Source organism: Gymnoscopelus microlampas, assembly GCF_963454915.1.
Source record: "Gymnoscopelus microlampas genome assembly, chromosome: 17".
Lineage (NCBI taxonomy): Eukaryota > Metazoa > Chordata > Actinopteri > Myctophiformes > Myctophidae > Gymnoscopelus > Gymnoscopelus microlampas.
Genome location: NC_139954.1, coordinates 34526665 through 34554655, shown reverse-complemented (window position 1 = coordinate 34554655; position 27991 = coordinate 34526665). Strand labels below are relative to the sequence as shown.

General features: G+C 40.2%; 1 protein-coding gene across 1 annotated transcript; it reads right to left on the bottom strand.

Moving 5' to 3' along the window:
• Positions 1-202: 202 nt before the first annotated feature.
• slc4a10b (solute carrier family 4 member 10b) lies at positions 203-22258 on the bottom strand (the record flags this gene model as incomplete). The annotated part of the gene is made up of 25 exons (XM_084084242.1): positions 203-288; positions 1075-1191; positions 1565-1629; positions 2233-2355; positions 3442-3615; positions 4223-4291; positions 6356-6607; positions 6964-7125; positions 7209-7322; positions 7610-7771; positions 8205-8310; positions 8565-8810; positions 9212-9345; positions 9450-9624; positions 10220-10323; positions 10611-10757; positions 11377-11464; positions 12341-12498; positions 13681-13769; positions 14451-14636; positions 15179-15339; positions 15939-16077; positions 16902-17048; positions 19930-20011; positions 22169-22258. 25 exons carry the CDS (start codon positions 22256-22258, stop codon positions 258-260), a joined length of 3321 nt encoding a protein of 1106 aa, XP_083940368.1. The 3' UTR covers positions 203-257.
• Positions 22259-27991: the final 5733 nt, after the last annotated feature.

The window sequence follows — 27991 nt, the reverse complement described above, 5'->3', positions numbered from 1 at the left end:
AAATATGGCATCTGATTAAACAAGAAAGGGCAGAACAATTCAGACACATCAAATAAATACTGTATGGTTATTCACTTACACACAAAGAAACATCTCAAATGATTGAGGAATTGAAGCACACAACACTGGTTCCTTGAAGAACACACTGAAGGGAGAACATCCAAGACTCACTGACAATCTCAAACTGTCCATGACCTCCTCACACCATTATATTTTGAGAGGGAAACTGTGGATAGAATCAGAAAAAACACCAGAGCTCACAGCTGCGTGTCTGCTGTAGAAAAGTCACTGAAAAAAAAAAGAAGAAAAAAATATATATATTTATAATTTTATTTTTAATAATCGACTTTGATGTACAGTGGTCGAATAGTGGTTTGATAGTCGAATCATCGAATCTTCGATTATTCTGTTAATGCCCTAATACACAGGGGTGAAAGTGGGCCGGAAGGGGCCGGAAGGGGCCGGAACGGGCCGGAACGCCGTTGCGGTAAAAGATTCGGTGCCGGAACGGTGTTCCGGTAAGAAGAGGGGAAGGCAGCTGTCAAAATCCCATATTAATTAACCTGCCACAAACGCATGTACAACATTAAGACATTATTCTGTGGTAGGCAACCCTACACACACAATTTGATTTAAATAAACCATTTTCTATCATGTGATTTCTACACCATACCAGGCATTAAGAAATTGATGTTCAGGGATGCATGAATGAGGAAAGAAAATATGAGGAGATGGAGGTTGGGGTATAGTTCCCGGCAAGACCTTTAAGCCACTTTCACCCCTGGATATACAGCGCATATACCTACATATACAGTATATAGATTATGTTTTGAAGTAGGACCCTTGGCTTGGCTAACCGATTTTCAATGAGCTTTATGCTTTTCAGCGCATTAACTGATTATCCAGTACCCCCCTGATTGTCTGTGGACATACGTGTACTAACTATACTAATAAGAAAGTTCAAATATGGAACTGTTTAGGCAATGAGGGCTGGTTCATGTCAAGAGGGATAGGCCTAAAAGGTTGAGAGGTTCAATAATCTAGATACACAATAGAATGTGAATACATCCTTACCCCAATTTTGAGGGGTCTTGTTGATTTACGGCGTTCTCATAGCTAGTGTTGTACCAAGTGTCCCCAAAAGAACCTTTGGACATTTCGTCTGTGATGTTGATGATGGGGGTTATACCGCTGTTAACAGAACAAGAACAAACAAGGAACTATTTACACTTCCACCTTAAAGGACCACTTCACCCATTTTCAACCCATCTTCATACATTGGTCCTTACTAATAAGATGGTACCATTTCTGTCTACTCAGTCTGTGTCTCAGAGGACTGTGGACAGTTCAGAGACCTGCCTACCAGTGACATCATCTAGATCTGCTATTTCTGGCATGCGACACTGGTGCACAACAAAATCAAAATCAGGCTAAATAGTTTTGACAAACAGTAAATGAAAGCAAACGTCATTCTATGCCCATAGCACATTCTGTGTACTGCTGCAATGGGCAAAAGACATAACACACTGTAAACATTTCACTTGTATGATGGATAGTAACTTACGTGTACCCTTGGAGTGGCATTTGCTCTCCGCCATCATCCTCTCCCAGCATGCTCTGCTCCTCCTCCTCCTCCTTAATAATGTAGCAAACACAGTCTGAGCTAATGAGAACGCTGATGAATCATACAGTAGATGATACTGTACGCACACACTTGTGAGAGCCCCTATACAGTAGTGATGCGCGGGTTGACCCGTAACCCGCGGGACCACCCGCGGCGCGGGTGGATCAAGTCAGAATTTCGGAGGCAATTATGCGGGCTGCGGGTGAGCGGGTGAGCCGCTCTCACACGCAAAAAAAAAAAGAAAATCACATGCTCTTGTTTTGTCTTTATTCCTAATAAGAATAAGAATAATAACAATAAAACAGTTTGAATACACTTGGGGATTGTTTTCTAACCATGATTTTACAGAATAAAAAAAAATCGCGGGTCGCGGGGCGGGTTGAGCCATAGATTTATATATGGGTTCGCGGGGCGGGTTGAGGCGGGTTGGGTTCCGTCGTGGGGCGGGGCGGGTCATGAAAAAACCCGACCCGCGCATCACTACTATACAGATACTGTACATGCAGAGTTGAGATAACAATGTAGTGCTTCAAAGGCAGTTAATAATCTCTCTATTTCTAACTGTAACTATTATTAAATACGTTTATCATATGCAAGGATAAATGCACCTCTTCAACAGCCTCCTCAAGCTTCTTCTTCTTGCATTCTGGCATGAGGTCATCCAGCCAACTCATATCTCTCTTGGTGAAGATACAGTCCATCAGCTTCCTAATGAAGACCAGAGCCAACACCTGCAAGCCCATCAGACACACCAAGACATTATAACAAGGTTATAGTGGGATCTCATTCCCACTTAACCCCCTACCCCTCTTCTTTTTCTCTCTCCCCACTCTTCTTTCTACGGAATTTAACGTTGCGATGGGAGTGTTGTACAAAAACGAATTTCACCCACTTTTTTACCTTGTAAACCTGTGATGTGACAATAAATCTGATTCTGACAAGGTCAATTCCTGTGTTAAGATTAGTATGTTATTAGTACACACACACAAGTACTGTACGCACACACACACACACACACACACACACACACACACACACACACACACACACACACACACACACACACACACACACACACACACACACACACACACACACACACACACACAGTGTGTTAACTTAACTCAGAGAGTGTATCTCTGAATGTAACCAAATGGGCCGTTACAAATGGGATAAATGAACACTGATGATTTTACTAGGATGTAATACAGTAATAGTAGTAGTTGTTTCATTTGTTAAGTTTAATATTTTGGCACAGTTATTCATCTCACTAAATCATCTAGTAGGGTGACTTTCATTTACCCTCATGGTAAAATGTTCATGGATGTGGGACTATTTTAATATCAGCCAGTCTATACAGTGTAAGAACTATGATGCAGAAGGATTAAGGAAAAATATTGACAAATTAGTCTGCAATTGCTTCTAGTCAAGTTGAATTTGGCAGGGTCAGGTCAAATACATCACGTTATAATGTCTAAATTAAACATTGATTGAATATTAATTATTCTAAGCCAACCTTGGTGTCATCAGTCTTCAACGGTCAGTGTATGATTCAAGACAGCTTACAAGATTTTGTGTTCAACATTTATAGTGGAAGCTATTTGACTTCTCTTTGGGAAAAACATGATGTGCCAGAATAAGCAGTAATGGCTAGTACTGCATTTTGTAATGGTATTTTGAAGACACTTTCATGTAGGATTATAAACCTAATCTCTGTTTTACTCTCGTGGAACTGTCCCAAATAGGCATCACAAAGCTGAATTATAGGGATGTACCCACAGTGAAAAGAGAGGAGGAGGCTGTTTTTCATTTCATACCATCATGGGGAAGAAAATGGCATATCTGGAGTTTTTAATGACCCACAGCATGACCAAACAAGAGAGCTGGATGATAGTGAAGAGATGGACCTTCCGCAGAGGGACGTAACGCAGGTAGATAAGGTCTGGCTGGTGCTTTGCCGGCATGCCAAACAGCTTCAGACGGTCATATAGCTGCAGAAAACAATTACACTTTTGAACAACTGCAATCAAAGGCATACTGCATGAGATATCCAGCAAAACAATGTTTCTTAATGTATTCTTAAAAAATTATAATATTATAGGAAATATATAAAACTGAGATTTCCAAAGACAAACTTAAGATGAACGTAGTATTTGGTGATGGTGAAAATGAAACTTAAGCCCTTGGATAACACTTTTACATAGTGAAAACTGTACTGGTACTAATGACATTTTGCTAAATTAAATTTCTATTGCACTTTTAAAAAAACGAAATAGCTAAATGTTAAAATATATGTATATATGTGAACAGCATGGCAAATACCCAAGGGCTTAATATGAGACAGACTTAAGCCTGATTTTCACAGACAGTGTTGAGCACAGAAAATAGCTGACCTACAGTACACGCTCACACTGTGTTGCATCACAATGCGTTGTGAGCTTGTAGATCGACTATTTTCGGCACATGACACCGTCATACGATGGAGCATAAATTAGGCTTTAGGGCTAATAGGACTGAATATAAGGACATAGACATTATATCCTATGATATATAAATCCAAAGTTGTGGCTTCATAGAAATATTACTGAATCAATTTACCTGTATTCCTTTGAGAGAAGATGCTCCCATATACAGGAACACTCCATACAATACAGGCATGGGAATTAACTAAAAATGACAACAGATATTACTCAATAACACTACTTATATTTCAGGAAATCAAAGGAGACCAGTAGAACAGGTTGCAATGCAAGACGGTAACCTTCTGTATGTAAAAAACAAACAAACAAGACGAATGTATAATATGCTAGCACAGAATGTACTGTATGATCCAACAGGAATATACTGTCACATACTGTACCATAACAGTGTTTATGAAACAGGTTAGTCAAAGCATGCAGTCTGATTGGTCGATAGATGTGGAATAATAACCAGATCATGGCCATGACATCTGCCTTTGTACAAATTTATATCATGCCACAGCAGGCATGAGACGGCAGGCGCCAGGTTGCAGCATACAGTCTTGGCTTGTCTGGAAACTATTCTATTTCACCTATACTGTCCAACAAAAACAGAGACAGACAGACTTGAAGAAAATTCTAGACATACATACGTGCATAGCAACCGCCTTGTTTGAGTCAAGGACTACTTTGTTATCATAATTGTTCTTGTGATGAAATTATTATTATCTGCGCCAGCCGAAGGCCGGAGATTATGTTTTCGACCTGTCCGTCTGCGTGTCTGTACTGTATGTGTGCGTCTGTGAACAGCTCATCTTCAGCTGATCGTCATGAAACTGCACACACACTCCCAGTAGGGAGGAAGAACCTCTACCCCAAAATGTTCTAATCGAACGGCGCTATAACAGGCTGCTTCATGTTTTTTCCTATAACTCCTGAACCGTACATCGCAAAATCAAACTGGATTCCTTGGATCATGCTGCAACTCCCTGTTTGTGCCATTTAGCGTTTTCCTCAAAACACACTTTTTGTTACTACTCCTACAGATTTTGTCCAAAACGCACACAAATCGGTACACATTACCTCTGGGGTAACGTGATTCTTCATATTCCATTCCAAATGGCTATGATTGATTTCCAAAATTTGGGGGCACTGGTTAGCCAACCTGGCCTGGCAGAGATCTGCACTCAGTGCATTTTTCTAGTTAAAAAAAAAAAAAAAAAAAAAAAAAAAAATATATATATATATATATATATATATATATATATATATATATATATATATATATATATATATATATATATATATATATATATATATATATATATATATATATATATATAATATAGATATTCTAGGATTTTTATGTTGCCATATTTGGTAACATTTTGTAAAAGCAATATCTCACTCCAGCTCATGGTATATTGTCATTATCACACCTAAGAGGCATTGTTTGAACCCTTGAACCATTGTATAATGATAATATAACTGTTGGCTGGAGAAAGTTATTGCTCTAACACGGTAGAATTGGAACTCCCCATTTGAATAAATTATACTGTAATTCCCTGTTGTAATAATCAGCAACATAATATGTATGATTAAATTGTGGGTGAATCCTTCTGCTAATTGCTGGTAACCAGCTTAAAAAAGCAATAACACACTCAAGGCTGTGAGTAATCATATTATGGCATGATGACTACGGGCATTCCACATCATGTTATGTCAACAACACACTCTGATATAATCACACCACATCACAATACACCACAATCCTGTTGTGGTGTAGTTAAATACCAAATACAGAACATGAATTTAACCACATGAACCCTAGCATCCCTATTTGACGTACAAGCAGGGACGTGCACAGATAGACTCTAGGTGGTGCTCGAGCACCTGCCCTTTGCCCTCTTGACCAGAAGTGCCCTTTTGAAAAAAAAACGTTTTTTTTTTTCCAGTTTACAGCAGGGGTCTTCAACAGGGGGTCCTATTCTTTATGTGATATGATTTATCTTTTTACCATAACCACTCGAAACCTAGCATCCCTTTTCTGAGGAGAACTTTAGCCCAAAATAGCAGATCTACAAGCCCACAACGCCTCGCGCTGCGAGGCGTTGTGGGCTTGTAGATCGGCTATTTTTTGGCAAAGAGGAATAGGTGTAGAGGGAAAAAAGAGCAGACCAAGTAAACAAAAAAAAGTGTAATTTACTTGAGCACCTGCCCCTCAAAATGTCTGTGCATGCCACTGTTTAAGTGGTTAAACAGCTCAACTAACCTTGAGCGCAGAGGTCATGAAGACGGAGGAGCCCATTAAGGTGAAGATCATGAGGCCGGTGAAGCGCTGCTCCCTGATGCCAAGGAACTTAGGCTGCTCTCCAGGAGCCGAGCACTCGGACTCCAGCTTCAGGCTGTTGACGTGGGAGATGGAGAGCACGGTGGCTGCCACGAACCACGGCAGGCCCATCAGGGAGCACACGCCAAGCATTATGCCCACCATGAACAAATCCAGGTGATACCCACAGCCTTTCTAAAGGAAGACAACCCCAGTGGAAAGTTTCAATAATCATTAAGAATATGTTTATGGTAACTTTATACGTGTTAATTACGGGTTTGGTAATTTGTACACTCTCAGAGTTACAAACATTTAACACTGAGGATTTTACTGTGTATATTGCACATTTAAGAACAGATTTGAACAGTGAAATAAAATGTACACAAAACGACATTAAAACAATACAATTGTATCATAAATCCAGTCAAACTGTAAACTGTATTCTGATGTGAACTGCCCGATTTTGTGATGGGACGAGAGTGGTGAACAGGTTCATGTGAGAAACACACAACAGGCTAAACCAGTTCCAATATGAGCCTGCCGGAAAGTACCTTGAGCTTGTGTTCCTTCCTGTTGATGATGACAGCGGTGATCTGTTGGTCCATGAAGATAAGGATGGTGCACAGCAGAGCGGGGACCACAGATATGACTGCTGTCCACCAGGGGTTGGGGCCCAGAGGGCTAATGAACCAACCGCGGTCATCCCTGGTTGGCTGTTCAGGGAATTATTGATCATTTTGTTCAAAACTGTTTTTTGATGACATGAAGGTTATTTTTTTCTTGCAGCGTCACTCACCTTAAACACGCTGGGGACCTGTAGTTTTGGAGATGGCACGCCTAAAGCATAGTCCACCGAGACCATGGTGAAGATGGTGATGAAAACAGCAAAGTCGCTGATGATAGATCTCACCTGAGGGAGAGAAAAGCATGAAAAACAAATCTCTGAAGTATTCAGATTTGTCATAATTATACCCTAATAAACATACACAAACACATAAGGTACTGGGAGGAGAAATAAATAGGGGTTCTTCCCCCATAATACCCCACAGTACCTGCCTATGGCCACTAGAGAGCACCACAACACTGTGTTATACAAAACCGGTTCAGCAGAACAACAGTAACTTTGTATGGAGGTGGGTATCATACAGTAGCACACCATTGTAATATAGAAAAAGCATTGTGCGATACAGTATGTACCTTTGTGGGAAAGTAACTGCTGAACTTGAAGTCCTTGAGGAATGCAGACATGAGGACAGTGGAGAAGAAGAGAACAACGCACCAGAACAGAACGTCTGGTACGTATGGTCCACGAGGGCTGCAAGCGTTGCCCTCAAACTCCCCTTTCTTCTCAATGCAGTCCTGAAACATAAGGCAGAATGGCAGGATTATGCAATCTGACCCTTGGATAACCTAAGACAGGAGTTCCCCATGCCAAGGACTCCCAAGTGTTGTTGTTCCATAGCTTTTTTGTTTATAGTATTTTATTTTTTTTTCCAGACAGGATTTAAGAGCATCCCTGTACACAAAAGTTAACATGGTAATTTTGTCTTCTTTTTTTTGCTTTTATCGTGATTTGGCATTTGTAATCCAATGTAATCCAGTCCACATATCCTTAATCTCCTCCCTTGGGCCTGCTCCATCTGGAAAAGTGTGCCATTTTAAGGGGCACAACATAAATTTGCTCTTTTCTGTCGGCCTTCGCATAACCAGTTGATTTTCACCGCTAAGTGTCGAAAGCCTCCATGACCGACTGAACCCGTTTTTACACAATAAAATGGAATGCTTGTGGTACCTTGACCCCCAGCGCCTCCCAGTAGATCTCAGAGGGAGTGATGTTCTTGGTTTCCCAGAATCTTCGGGTGACATTGCTGGGGTCAGATGGCTCAACACAGGAACATCTGTGGAAGCCAATATCTGGGTCACAGTCAAATCTGTCAGGGATCAACTTGTACTTAGCAATTATTCATCTTTTCATTAGTCCACAGAAAAGCCTAGGTATCGCAACCAGAAAGTTCCCCTATTCTTCAAATTTGTACCTCCTTGCAAAAATTGCTTAGAAATGATGGATTATCAAAGTGCTGAACAACCTTTAATCTGTTGAAAATGAGCCATTTTCTTGACATGGATTGGATTATATAAATCAGCCACATACGAGTACATGGAGAGTTTGTCCAGGTTGTTGTTCTTGTTGAAGGGATAGTGCTTCCCCAGGGTGATAAGCTTCTCCATGGCTTCATAGATGAAGATGATGCAGATGAGTGAGGCGAAGGCCTCCTCTGTAAAACGTGTGATGTAGCAAACAAGGGAGCTGGCTTCAGTGGCCACAAGGAAGATACAAAGAAACGCTGTCCACAGTCCAATGCAGGCTCTCAGCGACAGATAGGATAATCCATACTCCCTGTTTGAAAGCGAAACACACAATAATCTGTGGATTGTGCAATTTCTGCTCCACATCTGTAATAATCACAATGGAAATTGAACAGCCTTTTTTGCCAGTAGTGCATTAAATAATCTATATGACGTTGGATGTTGTAAAGATGATCCACCCCATTTCCACTGAACTTCCCCAATGTCAGGCAAATAGCTACAGTACCAGACAGTCTAATCACAGATTATCAGCCATGTATGCAATATACAAATTACATTTACCATAATACCACAGCAGTCTGGGCTATGTGCCATGGCTTGCAACAAACTGTATTACATTGAGATAATTAATGACCACATTACTGTTTATGCATGTGTGTTTGTGAGCCTATGAATTGCATACAGTGAGCATACAGTACAAGAGAAACATACTTGCAGAATTTGAACAATATCTTTTCAAACACAAGCACTGGCCCTGTGCTGCCCAGGATCGTAAGTGGCTGTCCAGCAAACAGAGAGTAGGCTATTCCTGTCATTGAGGCTCCAAACAGTGACTCAATTGCACTCTGGATGACAGAGGAAAGAATGATTAATAGAGGATTAGCTCGGAAATCCAGAAGCAAAATGAATCATTCCTCAAGAGTGTTTTACAGTGGGGCTGGTGTCTTACTATGCGTCCTTCTGTTGCTTCACCCAGCAGTCCCCCAAAGGTGATGACCGGGGACATGCAGGCACAGTACAGGAACAGGATAGAGGCCAGACACTGCAAGTTAATAGCATCAGTGTAGTCGGACAGGTAGTGAGGCCTCTTGCGTTTGATATCTAGGATGAGACCGCCGAACATCCTGGGAATAGAGAATAAGACTTCAATATTTATATAAGATAAATAAATGATGCATAAATAGCTGTGCGTGCGCACGTGCGCGCGCGTGTACAAATACGTGCATATCAGTTTAAAAAAAGGTTTCAGCATCGGAAATCTAAGATATTCTGCTTTTCATTTTGCTGACTTACTTTCCTGTTCATTCGCTCTCTGCAATATGTTGAAGTCTGGAGTATGACTTGGCATGGTATGTTGCTCTGATGAAAAAAAAATTCTAGCTGCAAATAGACGCCTCATGGCAGAGGGTTGCTATGGAAACTACTTTATCACTACAACTATAGCCAGCCTGTCATTTCCTCTTCCCGGAGACTTACAGGGTATCTATCCGCTGTAGATGTGTTGTCAAATATCGCGAGGTAGAGACAAATTTAAAAAGAGAACATTTTGTAAGACCAAACTAAAACAATGATACCATTTCATGTAGTGCAACAAACTACTATAAAATACTTCTACACCGATGCATCACAGCAGCTTAAAAGGCGTCATAGTTCCATTACAGCGCTACCGCTGCTGCAATCAGAAATCAATACACTGTTATTCTCTCCCTGAATGCCCACCTTCCGGTGCGCTGCAGCTCTTGGCCCCCATGGCCTTCCTGCTCCTCTTCCTCACTGCCATGTGCTAAACCGTTATGTACATTGTTTGTATTCTTCCTCTTGTCCTGTCCAAAACAAACAAACAAACAAAACGAAAAAACAATGCACAGCAGACGAGATAAAGTATGTTTAACCACTTAAACCCTATACTTAAGATGACCGGATACACAAGGGATCTATATTAGGCCCTTTCCTGTTTTCCTTTTATTGACAGTTTGACAACAAATAAAAACTAGACAAAAACTTTGCACTGGCTAACAATAGCCGAATGTTCCCCAAGTATAGTGACGCTAGAGTTCATGGTTAAAAAGGTGATTAATGTGATCTGAAAAACATCATCATCCAAACGTACCTGAGAAGGTACACTTTTTGGTGGCTCTATCCGTATGGATGGGTCCCATTCACCTGGCGGAAGGACTGTCACCTGGTCAAGGAACTCATCAATCCCAGCTATTAGGTCAGTCCTGTCTTTAGCTTTGTAAGCCACATCGTGGAAAACCTGGAAATGACAGAAGCCCTCTCATGTGAACCACTTAAACCCTATACTTATTTGACCGGATTCCCAAGGGCCCTAAACTAGGCCCCCTCCTATTTTTGCTCCACACATATGTCTTCGCCAAAAATAGCCGATCTACAAGCTCTTCGAAGCTTGTAGATGAATGTTCCCCTCAGAATAGGGACGCTACTGTAGGGTTCATGTACTTCAATGTACTGACTAATCAGTACAGTGAATGAACATACACCATTAGTAGCCTACATCTAGAACTGCTGGCTTTTGCAGTGTTAACAATTTTGGATTTGTAAAGTCAAGTAGTAAGTTTTTATCACAGTGAAGTCTGAGTGCCTGAGGAAAAGTGGGGTTGAGAGGGCTGACAAATCATGCTGATGACTACACTGTAGGAAGTGTTTCAGCACTTCAATTTGATGAGCTCTGCTGTCTGGGCTCCAAGATGTTCCATATTTGAAGAAACTGAATATGACAAGTTGTTTTGAATTGTCAAAGCAATGCACTCTCTTTAACATTTTCCTTTTCATCAATTCCAAGATTAGCAAATAAAAAAAATAAACACAGACTTTTGGCTAAGCAACTGAGTGCTTATTAGTGAGAGGATTCTTACCTCATCTGTCATAAGCGTTGCGATGGATCTGCCAATCTCATGATACTGAGGCGCTGTTCCCAGAGGCCCCAAGAGTATAAATAAAAACCTAGAAGAGTAAACAGAAATATTGAATATGTAATTGTTGGGATAAAAATTAAGTGTCTTTTTTAGCCAGCTTTTACTTCAGTTTATAGCCTGGAACACTGTGATTATGTGGTCAACACACTATCCGGCTAGTCACTAACATGCCCCATAAAAGTGAAGTGTTAATGTTATAAAAAAAAGAAAGCAATCACCTTTCATATGATATATTGTATAAGAACGTGACAAGAGGACATTCAATGTTGAATCATATCACAATTTACAGGAAATGTGGCTGAGTTAATATAAGGAGTTTGAATGGTTGAGTTCAAGGACTATCAAATTGACATACTTCATATACATATTTATTTTTTTCCTTCAAACTTTCAGGTACTAAACCCACCTTAAAATTCTCTGCTTTTCCGGCTGATATTTCTTTTTAGACTTGTCAAATCAATTTGCCATTTAAAAAGCCTCATTTAAAACTCGAAGATAAAGCAACTTTGACATAACATAATGAAATAATTTGCGTGTGCGCGTGTGTGTGTGTGTGTGTGTGTGTGTGTGTGTGTGTGTGTGTGTGTGTGTGTGTGTGTGTGTGTGTGTGTGTGTGTGTGTGTGTGTGTGTGTGTGTGTGTGTGTGTGTGTGTATACCACTCTCTGGCAAGTTTAAAGTCTCTGCGAGTTGACTTTCATACCATACTGAAATGCTTCCTCAAAAATCAAACAAACCTATGCTTTAGAAAATGTTCATCAGTAATGTCAAGTATACAGCGTGAGTTGTGGTCGATGGGTAGAACATGCTAGACCACCGGTATGGTCCTTGAACCTAATGTGATAATAATAATAATAATGATATAATAATATGATGATCTACAAAACTAATGTGATCTGCATGAACCTTGTGGCAATGGGGACCTCAGTCAGACCGTTGAGGAAGACCGCAGGTAAGAGACGAACAAATGCCACCACCGGCTTATGTAGAAACTCCAGTTCCCCCACCAGCACGTTACATGCCTCCGCCCCATGGGGGATCTTCTTCATGAAATGAAGGTCTATCTAGAAAAAGGGCACAATATAGAATATTTACAAAGATAATACAAGGTACTGGTTCTCAAAGTAGGATCCGGGGACTCTCAGGGGTACTTGAGGGGGTTCCAAGGGGTCTGCACTGCAGCAAACCACTTCAGCCCTATTCATTTTTTTTTCGGCTATTTGAATAGGTGGACACATCTTCAAATGGGTACAGATTTGGGATTTTAACCTTCAACACTTGGGTTAGTCCAGAGATGATCCATCTGAGTTTAATTTAATTGTCTGCATTAATCCTCTTTCCTAGATACCTGGTTTTATTCTGTTTATAGGTCACAGTGCACTGTACAAAACATTAAATGCACAGTATAATAGAACTGGAAAAAACAGGAAATAGGATTTCCTGCTAGGATTTGTGATTGTAGCCATGTTCTTCATGGTGTTGGATATATTTATAATATCACAGCTCTTTATAATCCTAACTCTGTCCTGTAAGAAATAAATACAAGGAATTATTGTTTGCTTGCACTAACACACTAATAAAATGACTGTCTGTCACATGTCAGTGTTCAAAAAACATACTTATGGAAAAATTAACTAAATATTTTTGATTTATGTCAGCAACCTAATACCAGAGTTTATTTTTCTCCTCAAAACAATAATGATTAATACTCACTTCCTATTTCCTAAATATGAAATCACCATTTGGGGATATGTCAAATACGTTTCAACATTAGCATGTTACCTTGGTAGGCTTGTGCAGTCACAGATTACAAAAATATATTATATCTTCATATTTCAATGTTATAGAAAACAAATTCTAAAAAGTATTTGAAAATATATTTTTGATCCTCAAAAACATTTTCAATAATTTTTGTTAGATATTTTATATTTAGTAAAAGGAAGGGCTCGCAATGCTCCAAAAGTTTAAAAAACAGCAGCAAAACAACGTTTCAACCTTGCGGTCTACTTCAGGTTAACCTGAATTTTGGAGCATTGAAAGTGAGTTGCAAGCCCTATTCCTTTTATTATAATTTTGCTGCTTTTGCAGGTTGGCTCAACACCAAAGACGAAGATATATTATATTTGACACCCAAAATATATTATCCCCTTTATCAGATCTGATGTCAAAATCTCTATTTCACTAAATGTGGGGTATATTTTAAATTAAGTAATATTTTTGACTGCGTCATATCAATTGTACTGTACCTTGCTGAAGTCCACAGCACTATTCTCTCGACTGATATCATGTTTCCCATCATGTCCTGCTAACTGAGATTGAGATGAGGCTAGTGGACCTAGGATACATTCAGACAAGAAATTGATGGATACATTATTGAATGTTTTGCAGTTGGCAAACAGTAACAAACATTGTGAATGTGAATGAGGGTTTCCCTAACCAGCATGTTTCTACCTCTAAAAACCCAGACAGATGCACACACAATAATAAAATCAAGCTGCCTGACAGGATTGAAGGGATTACATTTTATCAAATGAAAATGTTGAAAAAGTATACTAATTTCATGGAGCTTAAAGCTGAACACACATGGCATCAATGACAAAGGGGAATCCAAAGTGTAAATACGTAATTATGTCTTTCAGAAATGCTGCTACTACAGCCATAAAATCCACTGAGTCACGGTGCTCAAAGTTTGAGCTTTGTCCTAGTTTGACCAACCTAAGGGCAGCGCAGCGGTGGCTGGAAGGTTGCCGGTTTTATCCACTGGACAAAGAGGAAACATCTAGCTGGTAAAGTGACTGAGCAACAATGACAATATTGTAATACCCACCTAAACACCCCCCCCCCCAACCCAACTTCTCTCACTGGCCAACATTATCAAACATACTGTAAGACTGGTGGTTATACTGGGATCTCCCAAGTGTGATTGTGTGTAACCCTTGATTTATACTTGATTCCACATTGGGTCACGCATCAGAAATTGACTTATGTTAAGGCAGTGCTGTACAAGAGGCCTCACTGTTCTTGTCCGGGTGCTGTTCGGATGCCCGCCGGCTCATGTCAGCAAAGGTACGCACGATGGGTAGGCGGTTAGAGAGCTTCTTCTGGTTCTGGTGATGATGCTGCTTCAGCAGTGTCTCATACACCTTCTTCCTGATCTCATCCCCTAGTGGAGAGTACAGCTCCTGGTGGTCTAGAACCATATCTATGGAATGCACAGATTTATATTATGTGAGCTGTTTGTGAGCGTGTGTTTGAGCATGCATGCAAAAAGCATGAATATATTGTGCGATTGACCCCAAATTTTTATCACATTTTGAGGGGCATCTAAACAACGCAGAAATTTCAATTCTGCCCATAGAAAGTGCCACATGTGAAAAGTTGAACTGCGTGTCGTAGAAAAGCTATATCCTCCTACAACTTCCTCGGGTCCTGATGGCTGCCACCCACGACTTCCATAGCCGTAGAGACATGTATTCCAGGGAGCACCCGTATCTAGTTTTTACTGTTGCAAGTCAAACTTGATAAACATTTACCGTTGAGGATTGGTCTTACAATTAGGTTTTTTGTATGACTAAAAGGACAGTCTCAGTAATGTAATTTGAGACAAAATGTATAAACCTCATTACATCACTTAGTAATTGCAACGCAAAACTGCAAAACTGATCTGTAATCTTACAATATTAATCCTGATGCAAGAGCTTGGTATTAACACTGAGGATTTTACAGTGTAAAATAGCTGCGTACCTGCGACCTCCTCTAGGGTGTCGGCCCTCATGTCCAGCAGCACGGTGCAATTGATAATGCAGCTGCGCAGCTCAAACAGGCTGTGCAGAGACAACGTGGCCACGTATGGCTTACTCCACCTCTCTCCTCCATCCTCCACATCCTCTTCAAACTTCAACCATCTGCAGCCAGCATGCACGTCACATAAAGTCAATGGGTCTCAGTGACAGGCAAGTGAGCTGCCATCTGTACTACGCTTTAAAATCCTGAGTGTTACATAATATTGTCCATTTGGTTACATTTATACACTCTCAGTTACACATGGATAACAAAAGAGTTACAAATGCATACTCTTTCTCTCTTTGCCTTTCTGTGTTTTTCTTTGATTCTCTCTCTTTCTACCTTTTACACATTTACTCTCCTATTACACTTCTGGTTATCTCTCATTAAAATAAGTCATTCTTACCAGGTTTCAAATAAAGATGGGTAACTGTGTTCAATGATTTGGGAAAACATTTGTTTAGGAAAGAGTTGCTGTGCATAAAGATTCCCAATTGTCACGGGGAGGTATAGGTACCTTAGCACATGTAGTGTAGTTAACATCCCATCAGTAGTAATGATGACATCACTTAGCTTAATTGAGACGCAAAAATCAGACGCAGATCTTTCATCACAATGAGTGGGGTCACAGCGTGACACGGGCCCATTCACTAACTAAAAGCTTTCAGTGATGGATACAGTTGGGACTTATTCACGGCTGTTTAAATTGACTGGCATATACCTGGCACTTTCTCTCCACTCGGCGTCCTCTCCCTCCCTCAGGCAGATCTCGTCCAGCTCAGTGAAGAGGTCATGAGGAAGGTGCTCCTCATCGTCATCATCTGTTCCCAGCAACAGCTGCACTCTTTGAGAGGGAGTGTCTGTGGGCATATAGGGAAGCCGAGGTTAAGGTCTCACACACACACACACACACACACACACACACACACACACACACACACACACACACACACACACACACACACACACACACACACACACACACACACACACACACACAGTGAGAGGAAAACAAGCAATGATCAATATTAATAAATAGGCACATGCATGCCATTTAATCACTTACGCCCTAAAGCAGGGGTCGCCAACAGGGGGTCCTCAGAGTTACTACAGGAGGTCTGCCAAATCTCTGAGTGATATGATTTTTTTCCTACTTAGAGCACACCTCCAAAAGTGCTTTCACTTCTGCCCATATCATTATCTGCCACTAGTCTTAACCACTTGAACCCTCGCATCCCTTTTCTGAGGAGAACTTTAGCCAAAAATAGCAGATCTACAAGCTCAGCGCGAGGCGTTGTGAGCTTGTAGATCTGCTATTTTTGGCAAAGAGGTATATCGTGTAGAGGGAAAAAAGAGCAGACCAAGTAAACAAAAAAAGTTTAATCTGAAACACAATTTTATGCAATATAGAGCAGGTCCCTGCTTCATCTCTCTCTCAGTTAGGGGGTCCTTGGCCTGAAAACATTGAAGACCCCTGCCCTAAAGTATATACTTCGCCGTATGATGAATAGTGAAAATAGCCCAGCTTGCAAATCTGCTATTTTCGGATGATTTTGATTTTTTTTAAATAGTTTTCAATAGTTTCGATTTTTTATATTATTATTTTTTTAAATGCTCGCCTATAATGACATGGCCAAAATAGGGACGCCAGGTTGAAAATAAGGCAAAGTTTGAAGTATAGTACCGTAAACAGGAGACTCTCTCCCTTCCACCGATGTGGGGTCCCTCTCTCTGCTCCTCTTCCTGTGCGCATGGGTGTGGCGATGTCTGCAATGGCTACGTTTGACGCTACCTAGTGGGACATGTACCCCGATGTACAGGGTCCTGTGGCCTGGGGACACATCACACAGAGGGTAGGGAACATTCACATTAACATCCTCAGGTTCATTTAACTCTGAGAGAGTGTGTGTGTGTGCGTGTGTGTGTGCGTGTGCGTGTGCGTATGCGTTTCAAAACCATTACAATCATAATTATGATGGTTGAGCTTTACATCTATGTAAGCTGTTTATTGGAATTCAATCAGAAATTATTCTCTTTTAAATCAAACACTGACTGCATTCACTTAATGTATTCCATTAAGCTTTGCATTATATTTGATGGATTTCTGCTATAAATACATACTATGCCCAGGCCATGTTTAACTGTGATGAAATGTTAGATTTCAACATATAATAATATATTGATCCACACTGAATATTACGTCGATATCACCTTGTTACATAAATTACTTACAATACATAAAAAGGTTAAAAAATATATCTTAGTATAAGATATATTTTATATATATATAAAAATATATCTTAGAGGCGCTCGGGTGGTGCAGTGGTAAAGTCCCTGCCCACCACCACTGAGGTTGTGGGTTCAAATCCACCTTGGTGCAACCGGCTTTGTCGGGCGTCTACACGAACACAGTTGGCCCGTGTTTGGGGGAGGGAAGCCGGACGGGGAGGGTGATTTTGGTCATTGCACGTACTCCTACGGGCTGGGGCGGCACCTGTCAGCGGGGAGTGTTGGGCGGGAGGAATAGGACGAAGGCTCTACGTCCTCCTGGTGGGGGCTCCTCACTGGCTGGTGAGTCAGTAGGATATGACAGCAGTGACAACACAGAAGTGTGTGGGGAGGAATTAATTTTGCATAACGACTAAATTGGGGAGAAAAAGGGGTAAACATAAATGGTGTACTCTAAATAAATGAAAAAAATATATATATATATATCTTAGTAAATAAATGTGTCTATATTTTGAAAGTTGTGGAGAAGTGAGAGAGTAAGAAAGCAGAAAAGGAAGCACTGTAAGGGTAAACTTGTTTTTGGTCTGTTCTCCTTATATTTCATATATATATTTCAGCTCTTTAATGTTAAGAATTCAAAATACTCCTTGAGGGATTTTGGTGTTTATTATAATTATTGCATTTGAAAAGTCTCCAAATATAGCTAATAAATGTAGAACGTGTCATTTACTTCAGCAGGGCTGTATATTCACTGAAGGAAGCTAAAGGAAAGATAATGGGGTCGCAAAAGATCAGTAGGGCTCACTCCGCTGTCTATTAGATTATGAGATATCTTGTGTGGAAATGTGACATTTTGGCCTGAGGATGGGGCTACAGGCAAGGTCATGGTGTCAGTCAAATGGGTTTAGAGTCACCCTCCGGGGAGCATGAATGCATTCAGCTATTTTCATGACAATATGTCCATTACATTTTGACATACTATGCTATGGGTGAGGCTATTTAGGAAAGGTCACCTGGACACCAAACTCATTAGAAACCTCTGTGGAGCATGAAGCTGCACAGAAAATTCCATGGCACTTCAGTCAGTAATCTTTAGTTAGGGCCAAAAGTGGTGGACGGACGGATGGTAAGTACATTCATTGCCCCAAGATGTTTTCTCCTACAGGAAGAAGCCAACGATTATTGTACTCACACACAAAGGTGATAAGAATTGTTTTGTATGAGTGCATATTATTCCAATTATCATCTAGACTGCAATTTGTAAATAAATACCAAAGTGGTTCTATTAACAAATCACCTTTGCTCCAGTTCTCTATCTCTCACATGATATTAATGACCAGTTTAAAAAAAAACTTTTCAGATTGGTGGCAGATAGTGATATGAGCAGAAGTGAAAGCACTTTTGGAGGTGTGCTCTATACAGGGCCCTAACATGTGATTCCAAGTTGGGGATGATTGGATGTTGCATTTGTGAAATGTTTTGTTTTTGTAAGAAATGGGCTCCTCTCACTAATTTTGGAAGCCAATTACAGGTAAAAAAAACTGTTTGACACTCATTGTCATTGACACCTAATTTGGTGAAATAATCGTGTTTCTACAACAAACAGTGACATTGTCATATTTGTGGTGCCGCCTATGCGTCTAAGACTAAGTGATTCAAATTTGCGGTCAATGACACAATGCATTTCTTACTCTTTTTTTCTTCTGCCCCCCCACCCCCAGCACATTTTGGCAACCAATTATAGCCAATCAGTATGGAATATTAAAAAAGTGGTATGATTCAAATTTATCACATGACTCCAGAGACAAGAAAGATCTTTTTGGATAATATCTTTTCATGGAAAAGGACTTGCCATATCATATTCTTTTATCTATTTATGATCCTGAAGTTTAGTTTATACAGTATTAGTGTGGCTATACTTGTGTATACTTGATATACCTGTGGCTATATTTGGCTGCAAAAGAGAGTAGAGTATAATCCATGATTCTTAACTGCTCTCATCACAGAGGGAAAACAATGTCTCTCTGGGTATTGAGCTACAGAAAAAGCAATACAGTGTAGTGCCTAAAATATGTAGTGTATACACTGTGCTGTTCTGCAGACCGCTGCTTAGTAACCACGAGACAAATCACTTCAAGTGAGTCCAGATCTGCCATCCAGTGCTGTTTAACTAAAGTATGCATGGTGATGAGACTAAAATGAATTGTTTTGCGAGAGAGAGAGAGAGAGAGAGAGAGAGAGAGAGAGAGATTTTGTGAGGGGTTTATGGGGTAAGTGTTTCTTTTTTCTTTTATGTTCTTTAAAATGTTTTGTACTTTTGTGTTTTATTGTATTATATACAGCATATGTATGTGTATATATGTATATACAGTATAAGCAAGAAGTGAGCAGACTTCTTTTTCCATTTTGTAAACCATATTAATAAACATTTGAAAAATACACCCTTGTATTCTAATTATCAAGGTCTGCTTTTATGTTTTTACCTTCAACTTCTTCCTGCTCAAAGTTGTTTTTCGTCTGATAACGGGCCTCTCCTCTGTCCAACACAGCTTCATCATCGCTCCTCTGTTGAACACACACACGCACACATTCACACACAGAGAGTAAGAGGTAGCATGAGGCTTAGGAGGTAGAACTCGCTATCTGGGAGTTGGAAGGTCCTCAGTTCAATCCCCCCTCCAAGCTTAAGGTTCATGTGTAGAGCAGGCGCGTATCGTCATTGGGGCCAACGAGGCCATGGCCCGGTCTGTAGACCCAGCTTGCCCCTGTGTAGGGGCAAGATTTAGTAACTAAAAAACTAAAAATCAACATTAGCAGCCCCTCACCCTATTCTGTTGTAGCCGACCACAGAAAGTCGGCTTTGTTTTCAAATGGGGCTCATTTGCATTCGGCCGAATTCGGCCATTAGGAAACCAGTTTAGCCGTCAAACCGGTTTCCCCCCCCTGGCCCGGTTCTGGCCCGGTCAACGTTAGAATCCACCAAACGCCACTGGTGTAGAGACCTTTATTCCTAAATAAAATGATTTGTTTATTGAAATGTTAATTGAAATTCTAACTTTCACTATAGAGTAAGCTTGAATTTCCCTTAAATATACAGTCAGCGTTGCTGATTGGCTGAGCTTTGCGTCATGTTTAAGCAGCAGCATGTACAATGGAAAAATTGTTCGAGATCAGTGCTCAACAACACGTAATGAAAACTGGACACATAAATACATATATATATATATATATACACATTTGTAGTCTGCAAGATAGGGGTGAAATCATTAATCGAGTAACTGATTTACCATAAACCCTTTGACTGGAGTCCCCCAGGTGTATAATAGGCCTTTTTACCCTCTACAGTACACCAAATATCTCCACTGAATATAGCCGATCTACAAGCTGACTGACAATGTGTCACAAACACGACGCGTTGAAAGATTGTAGATCTGCAATGTTTGCCCCAGAATAGGGACTCTAGGGTTCAAGTGGTTAAACGATTTCTAATTTCTAAATTCACCAAAAGGTGAATGTTTGTCTTTCCATAGTATTCCATAGTATAAAAGTCAAAATTATGATTTGATGGCTGAGTAAAAATATTAAGCAATTTCAAGATGTCTGTTTGGGTTCAGTTTATGATTTAAATTAATCAAATAATCGAACAAAATTATAGACAGTTTAATTGATCACTATTGATTCACAGCAGCCCTACACAAGATCAGAATCAGGATCAACTTTATTGTCACATCACTGGTTTACAGGTGTAAAGAAGTGGGTGAAATTTGTTTTTACATAAGCTCCACCATTTTTGTTGTTTTCCAGAAAGGGAGAAGAAGGAAAAGGTAGGAATAAGATAAACATATACAGTATATAGCAATTATCACAGTCACTTATCACAGTCACAGTAGTCTAACACATTATCTAACTAAACGACACCATTTCCATGGAAACTAATTGCAAGTCCCTGCATCTTAAGGAATCTGGAGGAAACATCATCTTACCCAGACGAAAAGCTTTGCCTAATGAAATCAACCACCTAGGATTGAACTTTACCCTGTTTACTGTACTTGCTTTGTGGTGTCCCTGTACTATTCCGTTAATGCGACTCTGTGTGCATAAAATCGTAATATGACTTGGAAAAACATTGTTCACATTAGGCTTTACAGAGCACCACAAAGGAATGCTAGCCTCCTCCACAAGACAATTACTGCCTTACTATAATATCACTATTGCTGGGCATGTTATAGACATGTCGATCTTCTACTATATAATAGTTAAGTTGTGTGTCAGTGCAAATGGCGCTGTTAGGCAATGGTTTCTATTTGTATGACGTCAGACCAGAGCTCAATCAGAGAGAGAGGGCGGGGGGTATTCCTGTCCTACATAGGCAAGCCATAGAAAACAAAGTTTATGGAATCATTGGGGTGCCTTAGTGACTTCATCCTGCCCTCACACCAGAAGCAATAACAAGCGACGAAGCGACCAGCAGTCATTCATTTGCAATAGAGTGGCAAGATACCTGCCGACAACATCGCCACAACTTTCCGACAAAAACAAGACAGAGTTACAGTGATGTGCTAGAATTGAGGGAAGGACAGAGCAACAGCTAGACTTTGATTTCAAGAGAGGGGATAACTGTTTGACTGTGACTGGGTATATAATAATACCATAGATGTTACATTATTTTGTAATCATGATTAGAGCGCCTTTCTACTCCACCTGTAGGCCTTGTCAACCAACCTGCATGTGCTGCAGTCTTGTCTTGGTACCCAAGTGTATAATGCTGTTAGCAACATGTTGCCACACATTCAAGGGCGTGACAGCAAACATGGCAAAGACATCATAATCCTTAGCAGGAGGCTTTTGTCAGATTACAAGAGGGAACCGTGCATGACCTCAGAAAACCTTTCTACGGCTATCTGAGCAGTACTTTCTAGATCTACCATGGCTATTCCTGTCCTGCAGCATGCTCATTCACTTTGAAGTGCTGTACGTACTTCCCGATTCCCTTCCGAATTAATTCACAATGCATTTACCAAATGTATTGGATCTATTTGGCACCTCTACTACACAGAGAGATGAAAGATGAGTCTATGTAGTATGCTTACAGTAAGTAGTGTTCAAACTGAAGTGATTGATTCATTAGAGGTGTTAAATACAATAAATAGACACTCAGTATTCTGCAGTGAGCATGTAACATCCAGCGAAGATGAAGAGGAGGGTGGCGAGTAGAAGACATCTATTTAGTATAAGAAAGTAAAGTAAAAGCACCATGACACTCTCTGGGTCAGTATTTGAACAATGGGGTTCAGGGTGCTACTGCACTTCTGTGCTGGTGGTGTGCACAAGGTCTGCAAGCAACAAGGACACCCTTCAACAAACACCAGAGAAGGGAAAATGCAGAGAACTGCCATATTTGCAAAGATAACTGCAGACAACAATTAGGTTTCCAGTGTTGTGTTCAAGGACACCGTCCTGGACACAATATCGGGAGAAACTAGGAGCTTTGCATTACCAAATTACCACTTGCTCTACCTCCTGAACCACTACCACCATAGTATTGCTAGTTACAGTAAATACAAAGCGGAACCAGCATAATGATGCACAGCTGCCACACCACGTGGGCTAGATCAGGGTGGTGAGACTGTGGCACTGATGTTTATAATCTGGATACTACATAGGGCAAGTATCACAGTCCCTGCTCGGATTAAATTGTCCATGTGTGTTACTAAAATAAACCACATTAGCCTATATTAAACGTGTTCTGTGTTGCGTGAGCTTATTTCTGAAAACAAAAAATATGAATGCGCAATTGGTAAACAGCAATGCCTTCTGATCTCAATAAAAAGTGATATGTGTATGGCTACTGTCCTTACTTTGATCACCTATCATGAGGCAGTGGCTTACCTACTGGATTGCAAGTTAAATACAAATATGTACCAGCATCACACTAGGGCCCTTTCCTCAAAGGGTGAAAGAACAGCTTGAATTTGCCTTCCTAATTTGCGACTATGTTAAAGAGTTAGTCAACTTTATGAACATAGATATACAGTACTACAAAGCTGACATGAAAACATGAGTGCTTCATGAAGTGGATTGATCAGAGATCAAAGAGATGTTGTGATATAATTTACCTGTTATCCAAAGGATATAATCAGTGTGATATCTAAGATATATGAAAATCACACAACATAAGAATAGTGAGACAAAAAGAGAAGCCAGAGCCAGATAAGACTTGATTAAACCCTGGATAGATCCAAGTCAATCCAAGTCAAGGACAAATGCTCCATGTAATACAAATGACATGGAGCGTAAGAAATCAAATGCTCAACATCAGAATCACATTTAAGCAAAGGACTAGCAGCAGGCCAAGTGATATAACTTGACGTGACAGCCACTTGAGTCTGATCCCTACAGATGGCTATGGTCATTTTGGCAGGATCAGTGGTAGAAATATCATTATCTGCACAGACTAAGGCTTTCATGTACTATTGCATGAAATGGACAGTAATCCTCAAATGTTTCCAGGATACACTTTACTTCCTGTAAGACAAGGGCAGATTAAATCCAGATTCCTGTTTTTAGATGCAACCCACTTGTGACTCTTTAGGAGGGTTAGAGACGTTGTTGGCTAGAGTCTGCGAGTTCCACCAAAGGAGTCTGGATTTGTATCAGCAAGAGATGAAGTATTGTGTAAATGTAAATAGACATTCCACCCGGAAATACCACCCTATCTGTTTGTTTGCAAACATTCTGATTTGGTCTATAGCAGCCATGAAGGCAGCTTGCGAAGTTGCGATCTACATTTATGCTTCAGATGACTGCTCACTCAAGGCCAATCCAAATGCTCACTTGGATCCACAACAATTACAGAACCAACATCACAGAAAATTCATTAAAAGCTGACTGAGAGCGCAAAGTAACGCTCGCAGCCAACAAGCACCACAATTGCCTAGCTTGAAAATGTACATAATATTGTGTTAAGAGTAGGGATTACGTTACAGTCATTTAGCATATGCTTTTATCCAAAGCGACATACAATAAGGATAATAAAACACTGTACATCGCCACTCTGTAGTTGACCTCATAACGACAACACACTCCAGGTCATTTCAGGCAAACTTGTCCAGACTTGTTTAGTCAGAACTGCAGAATTTTCAAACACTGTCCAAAGACTGATGAAAAGGTAAGTGATATTTTTGTCTCCGCCAGGCCGAAGGCATGGCGAGAGAGTATGTTTTACCCTCCGTCCGTCCGTCCGTCCGTGTGTGTCCGTCCTGTCTGTGTGTTAGCAGCTAATCTCCGGCACCGTTGGCCCGGTCGCTCCGAAACTGTGCACACACACTCCCTGGATGCCAATTCAGAACCTCTGCCCCAATTTTTTCACATGGGCCTGTTATAGCGCCACCAGGAGGCCGATTTGTGCAAAACCCTTTTTTTTACATTACTCCTACAGATTTTATCCAAACGTCATGCAAATCGGTACACAGTATCTCTATAGTCATGTGATCAACACAGATCTGTCCGATTTCCCATATTCCATCCTCATTGCCTATGGTTGGCTTCCAAAGTTTGCAGGATTGGTCAGTTTTGAACAAAAAGCCTCAAACTATGCACGCAGCTTGCGATTTCCGTGAAATTTCACATGCACATTCCCACTAGGCCGAGGAAGAAATGCCACCCTTTTCACATTGGCCTGTTATAGCGCCACCAGCAGGTCTAATTTAGCAAAACACATTTTTGGAACAAAATGCCTCAAATCATGAATGCAGTGTCTGATTGCCGTGAACGACCAAAGAATAAATGGCACCCTTTTCACATTGGCCTATTATAGCGCCACCAGGAGGCCAGAATAACGTACCTGACCTGGCGGAGACCTGTGCTCCGAGGAGCACTTTTTCTAGTTTGGTAATTTTTCTTTTTTGTTAAAAAGGTTAAAGTACTATATTCTGATAGTAAGCATTGCTACAGAGCGTTTGCTCGAGTCTCTCCAGCTCTTTAGTAAACATAACATAAATACATTTTCAGGTGCAGAGAGAGCACTGAAAATGCATTTTCTGTTTAATAAAGAGCTGGAGAGACATGGGAGACTCCTTTTACTGAACAAACACTCTATAGCAATGAGTACTATCAGAATATAGAGCTATTTAACACTTATTTTAACCAAAGTAAATCACTTATCCTACCTTTAAGTACTGTAGGCTTTGTTGGCTACGGCTAAAATGCATTAAAGTAGCAATGTATGTCTTTTGCGGTGTGAAATGGTTATCCTCCTCTATCCTGTCAAGATTGAAAGGCAAGCTTAATTCAGCTTACCTTCTAAGTCATCTTTTAAAGTTTTTAAACAGGTCAGCATCATATATAAAACTTGGACTCTGCCTGCCTCCCTTGAGGGAGTTCATAAAGAAAAGGACTGGTAGTGGAATTGGCACTATAGTCAACCACTAGAGGGGATTGCGAGGTGCAGCTCAGACAGCCCACGTTCAGACAAAACGTCCCATCAATACAGGGTAGCTTAACATGGGATAACCCAACCCTGGCCATTAGAGAATGTCCTACTAAGCACAATCTTAAAATATGGTTATTGGATAACCAATCCCATGACCATTCGTAATCTTTTGCACTTGGAACAAGTTATTTTAGTATTTTTTATTCAATGATACTGTATTTTAGTCTGACGTGACCATTATTTAAGTTTAGTTTTATTTATGCATACTTCTTCACTGTATTGTGCTGTATTTTCAATGCATTGTTCATCAATATATATTGTCCATCTCAAATAAACACATAAAGTAAAGTATCAATGTAAATTAATGTGATATTTTCAACAAAACCATTAAAGCAAATGCTAGCATTTTATTTTTGTTTTTTGTTATTTCAACATTGTCATACAAAGATGTGTATGATGTGCAGATACTGTAGCCTGCACCCACACTATCTGTACTCTAGCAACCACACATCATTTTGAAGAGGTTATTAATATAGCAGACAATTCACAGTAGCAGAACCAATTAACCCAACATCATATGATGTCCAAAGCTCAGTCCTACCTGATTGTTAGAAAGACATGGAATCGCCTGTGTGTGATAAAGACGTGGAACCTCCAAGTGTCCAGAAGCCATGACCGCTCCCCAGGGGTGTCCTCTGTTTATGTATATATGTTTATTCAGAGTGCTGCTGGTGGAGGGTGAACGTTAAGCTGTAGGTGAGTGAGCACTGTGCCTCTGTCATGATAGATACTCAGCACACTCCTTTTCCCTCTTTTACTGTAACTCCTCAAACATATGCACTAGAGCCGCTGGCTCACACAGGCTCAGTTTGAGCATGTTGTCACCCGCCAATCCCACATAAGATTATGACAGTGACATCACTGCTGCTGACCAGATTCTTATAAAAGACAGAGCTTATATTGAATGGCCGTTTGTCTTTGTTGCTTTCTGGTTACAGCTAGGGATATGCATACATATCATTATAGTAGTAGAGCACTGTCTTGCATCAACACTCCTAGGTAGAGTTGAACTAAACTGTTGAGCCTGTTCACGTATGATAACTGTAATCCAATAAAAATATGTATCACTTCCAAGCCATTATTCCAAGCTCCAAGCTCTTTAGATGAGGGGGTCTGCCATATCTTCCTTAGGGATAATACGACAGCAAACCAATCAGTGCAAGCTGAAGCTGTATGTTCCCTGGGGATATGGCAGATATCCAATCAACACACACTGAAGTGCCCCCATGCAATACACTGCTGAGGATGGTAGAATTCATGGCTCAAGAGATACTGGCAATGATGAATGACCAAGTAAAAGTCTATGTGTTCATGTTCCTATCAAATCCATCAAATGTTTAAATTATTTTAAAAGAAATACAGGTAATAATATGCAACTCACCAAACTTCCACAGGAGAAAGATGGGTTGACCTGAAAATATATGAGTGTATCACTTTAATAAAACTGGTGAGCAGCAGGATTTCTTTATTTCCAGAATAATTATGCAATAAATAATCAGATCAGAAAGGTGAATTCTGGCCAGGCCATGGTAAATATGTATCCAAAGAATATTAACATCCAGTACCTGCTTTATACACAGTAAAAACAGTGTTAATTCAAATAAAGCTGCATTATGTATAACTTTCCTGTTCTTCCCCAGATTTGAACCTGGCTCCCAGATGCAACTGCTGACATTTTTTCCACTGACCTAATAGAGCCTGCCTGCTTGCTCAGGGGATAAATTGATTTTGAATTTTAGGTCATCTAAATGTCTCAATAGAAGAGCAGGGAGACCAAATACATCCACCCCAATTGTATAAGTTATATAGTATTAATAACACAATAAAAATGTATAAAATAACATTTTATTCACTAAAAAACAGCTTCATAATACAGCTTTAACACTCAATTAACTTAATTGAACAATGAAAGTATTGGAGCATTGAGGATTTTACTGTCTCCGCCTCAAAGGCTATACCTTCCAATATGTCACCCAAAACAAAACAAAGACTTTTGTATCATTATTTTTCCAGTGATGGACAGTAACAAAGTACATTACTTGAGTTCTGAAGTA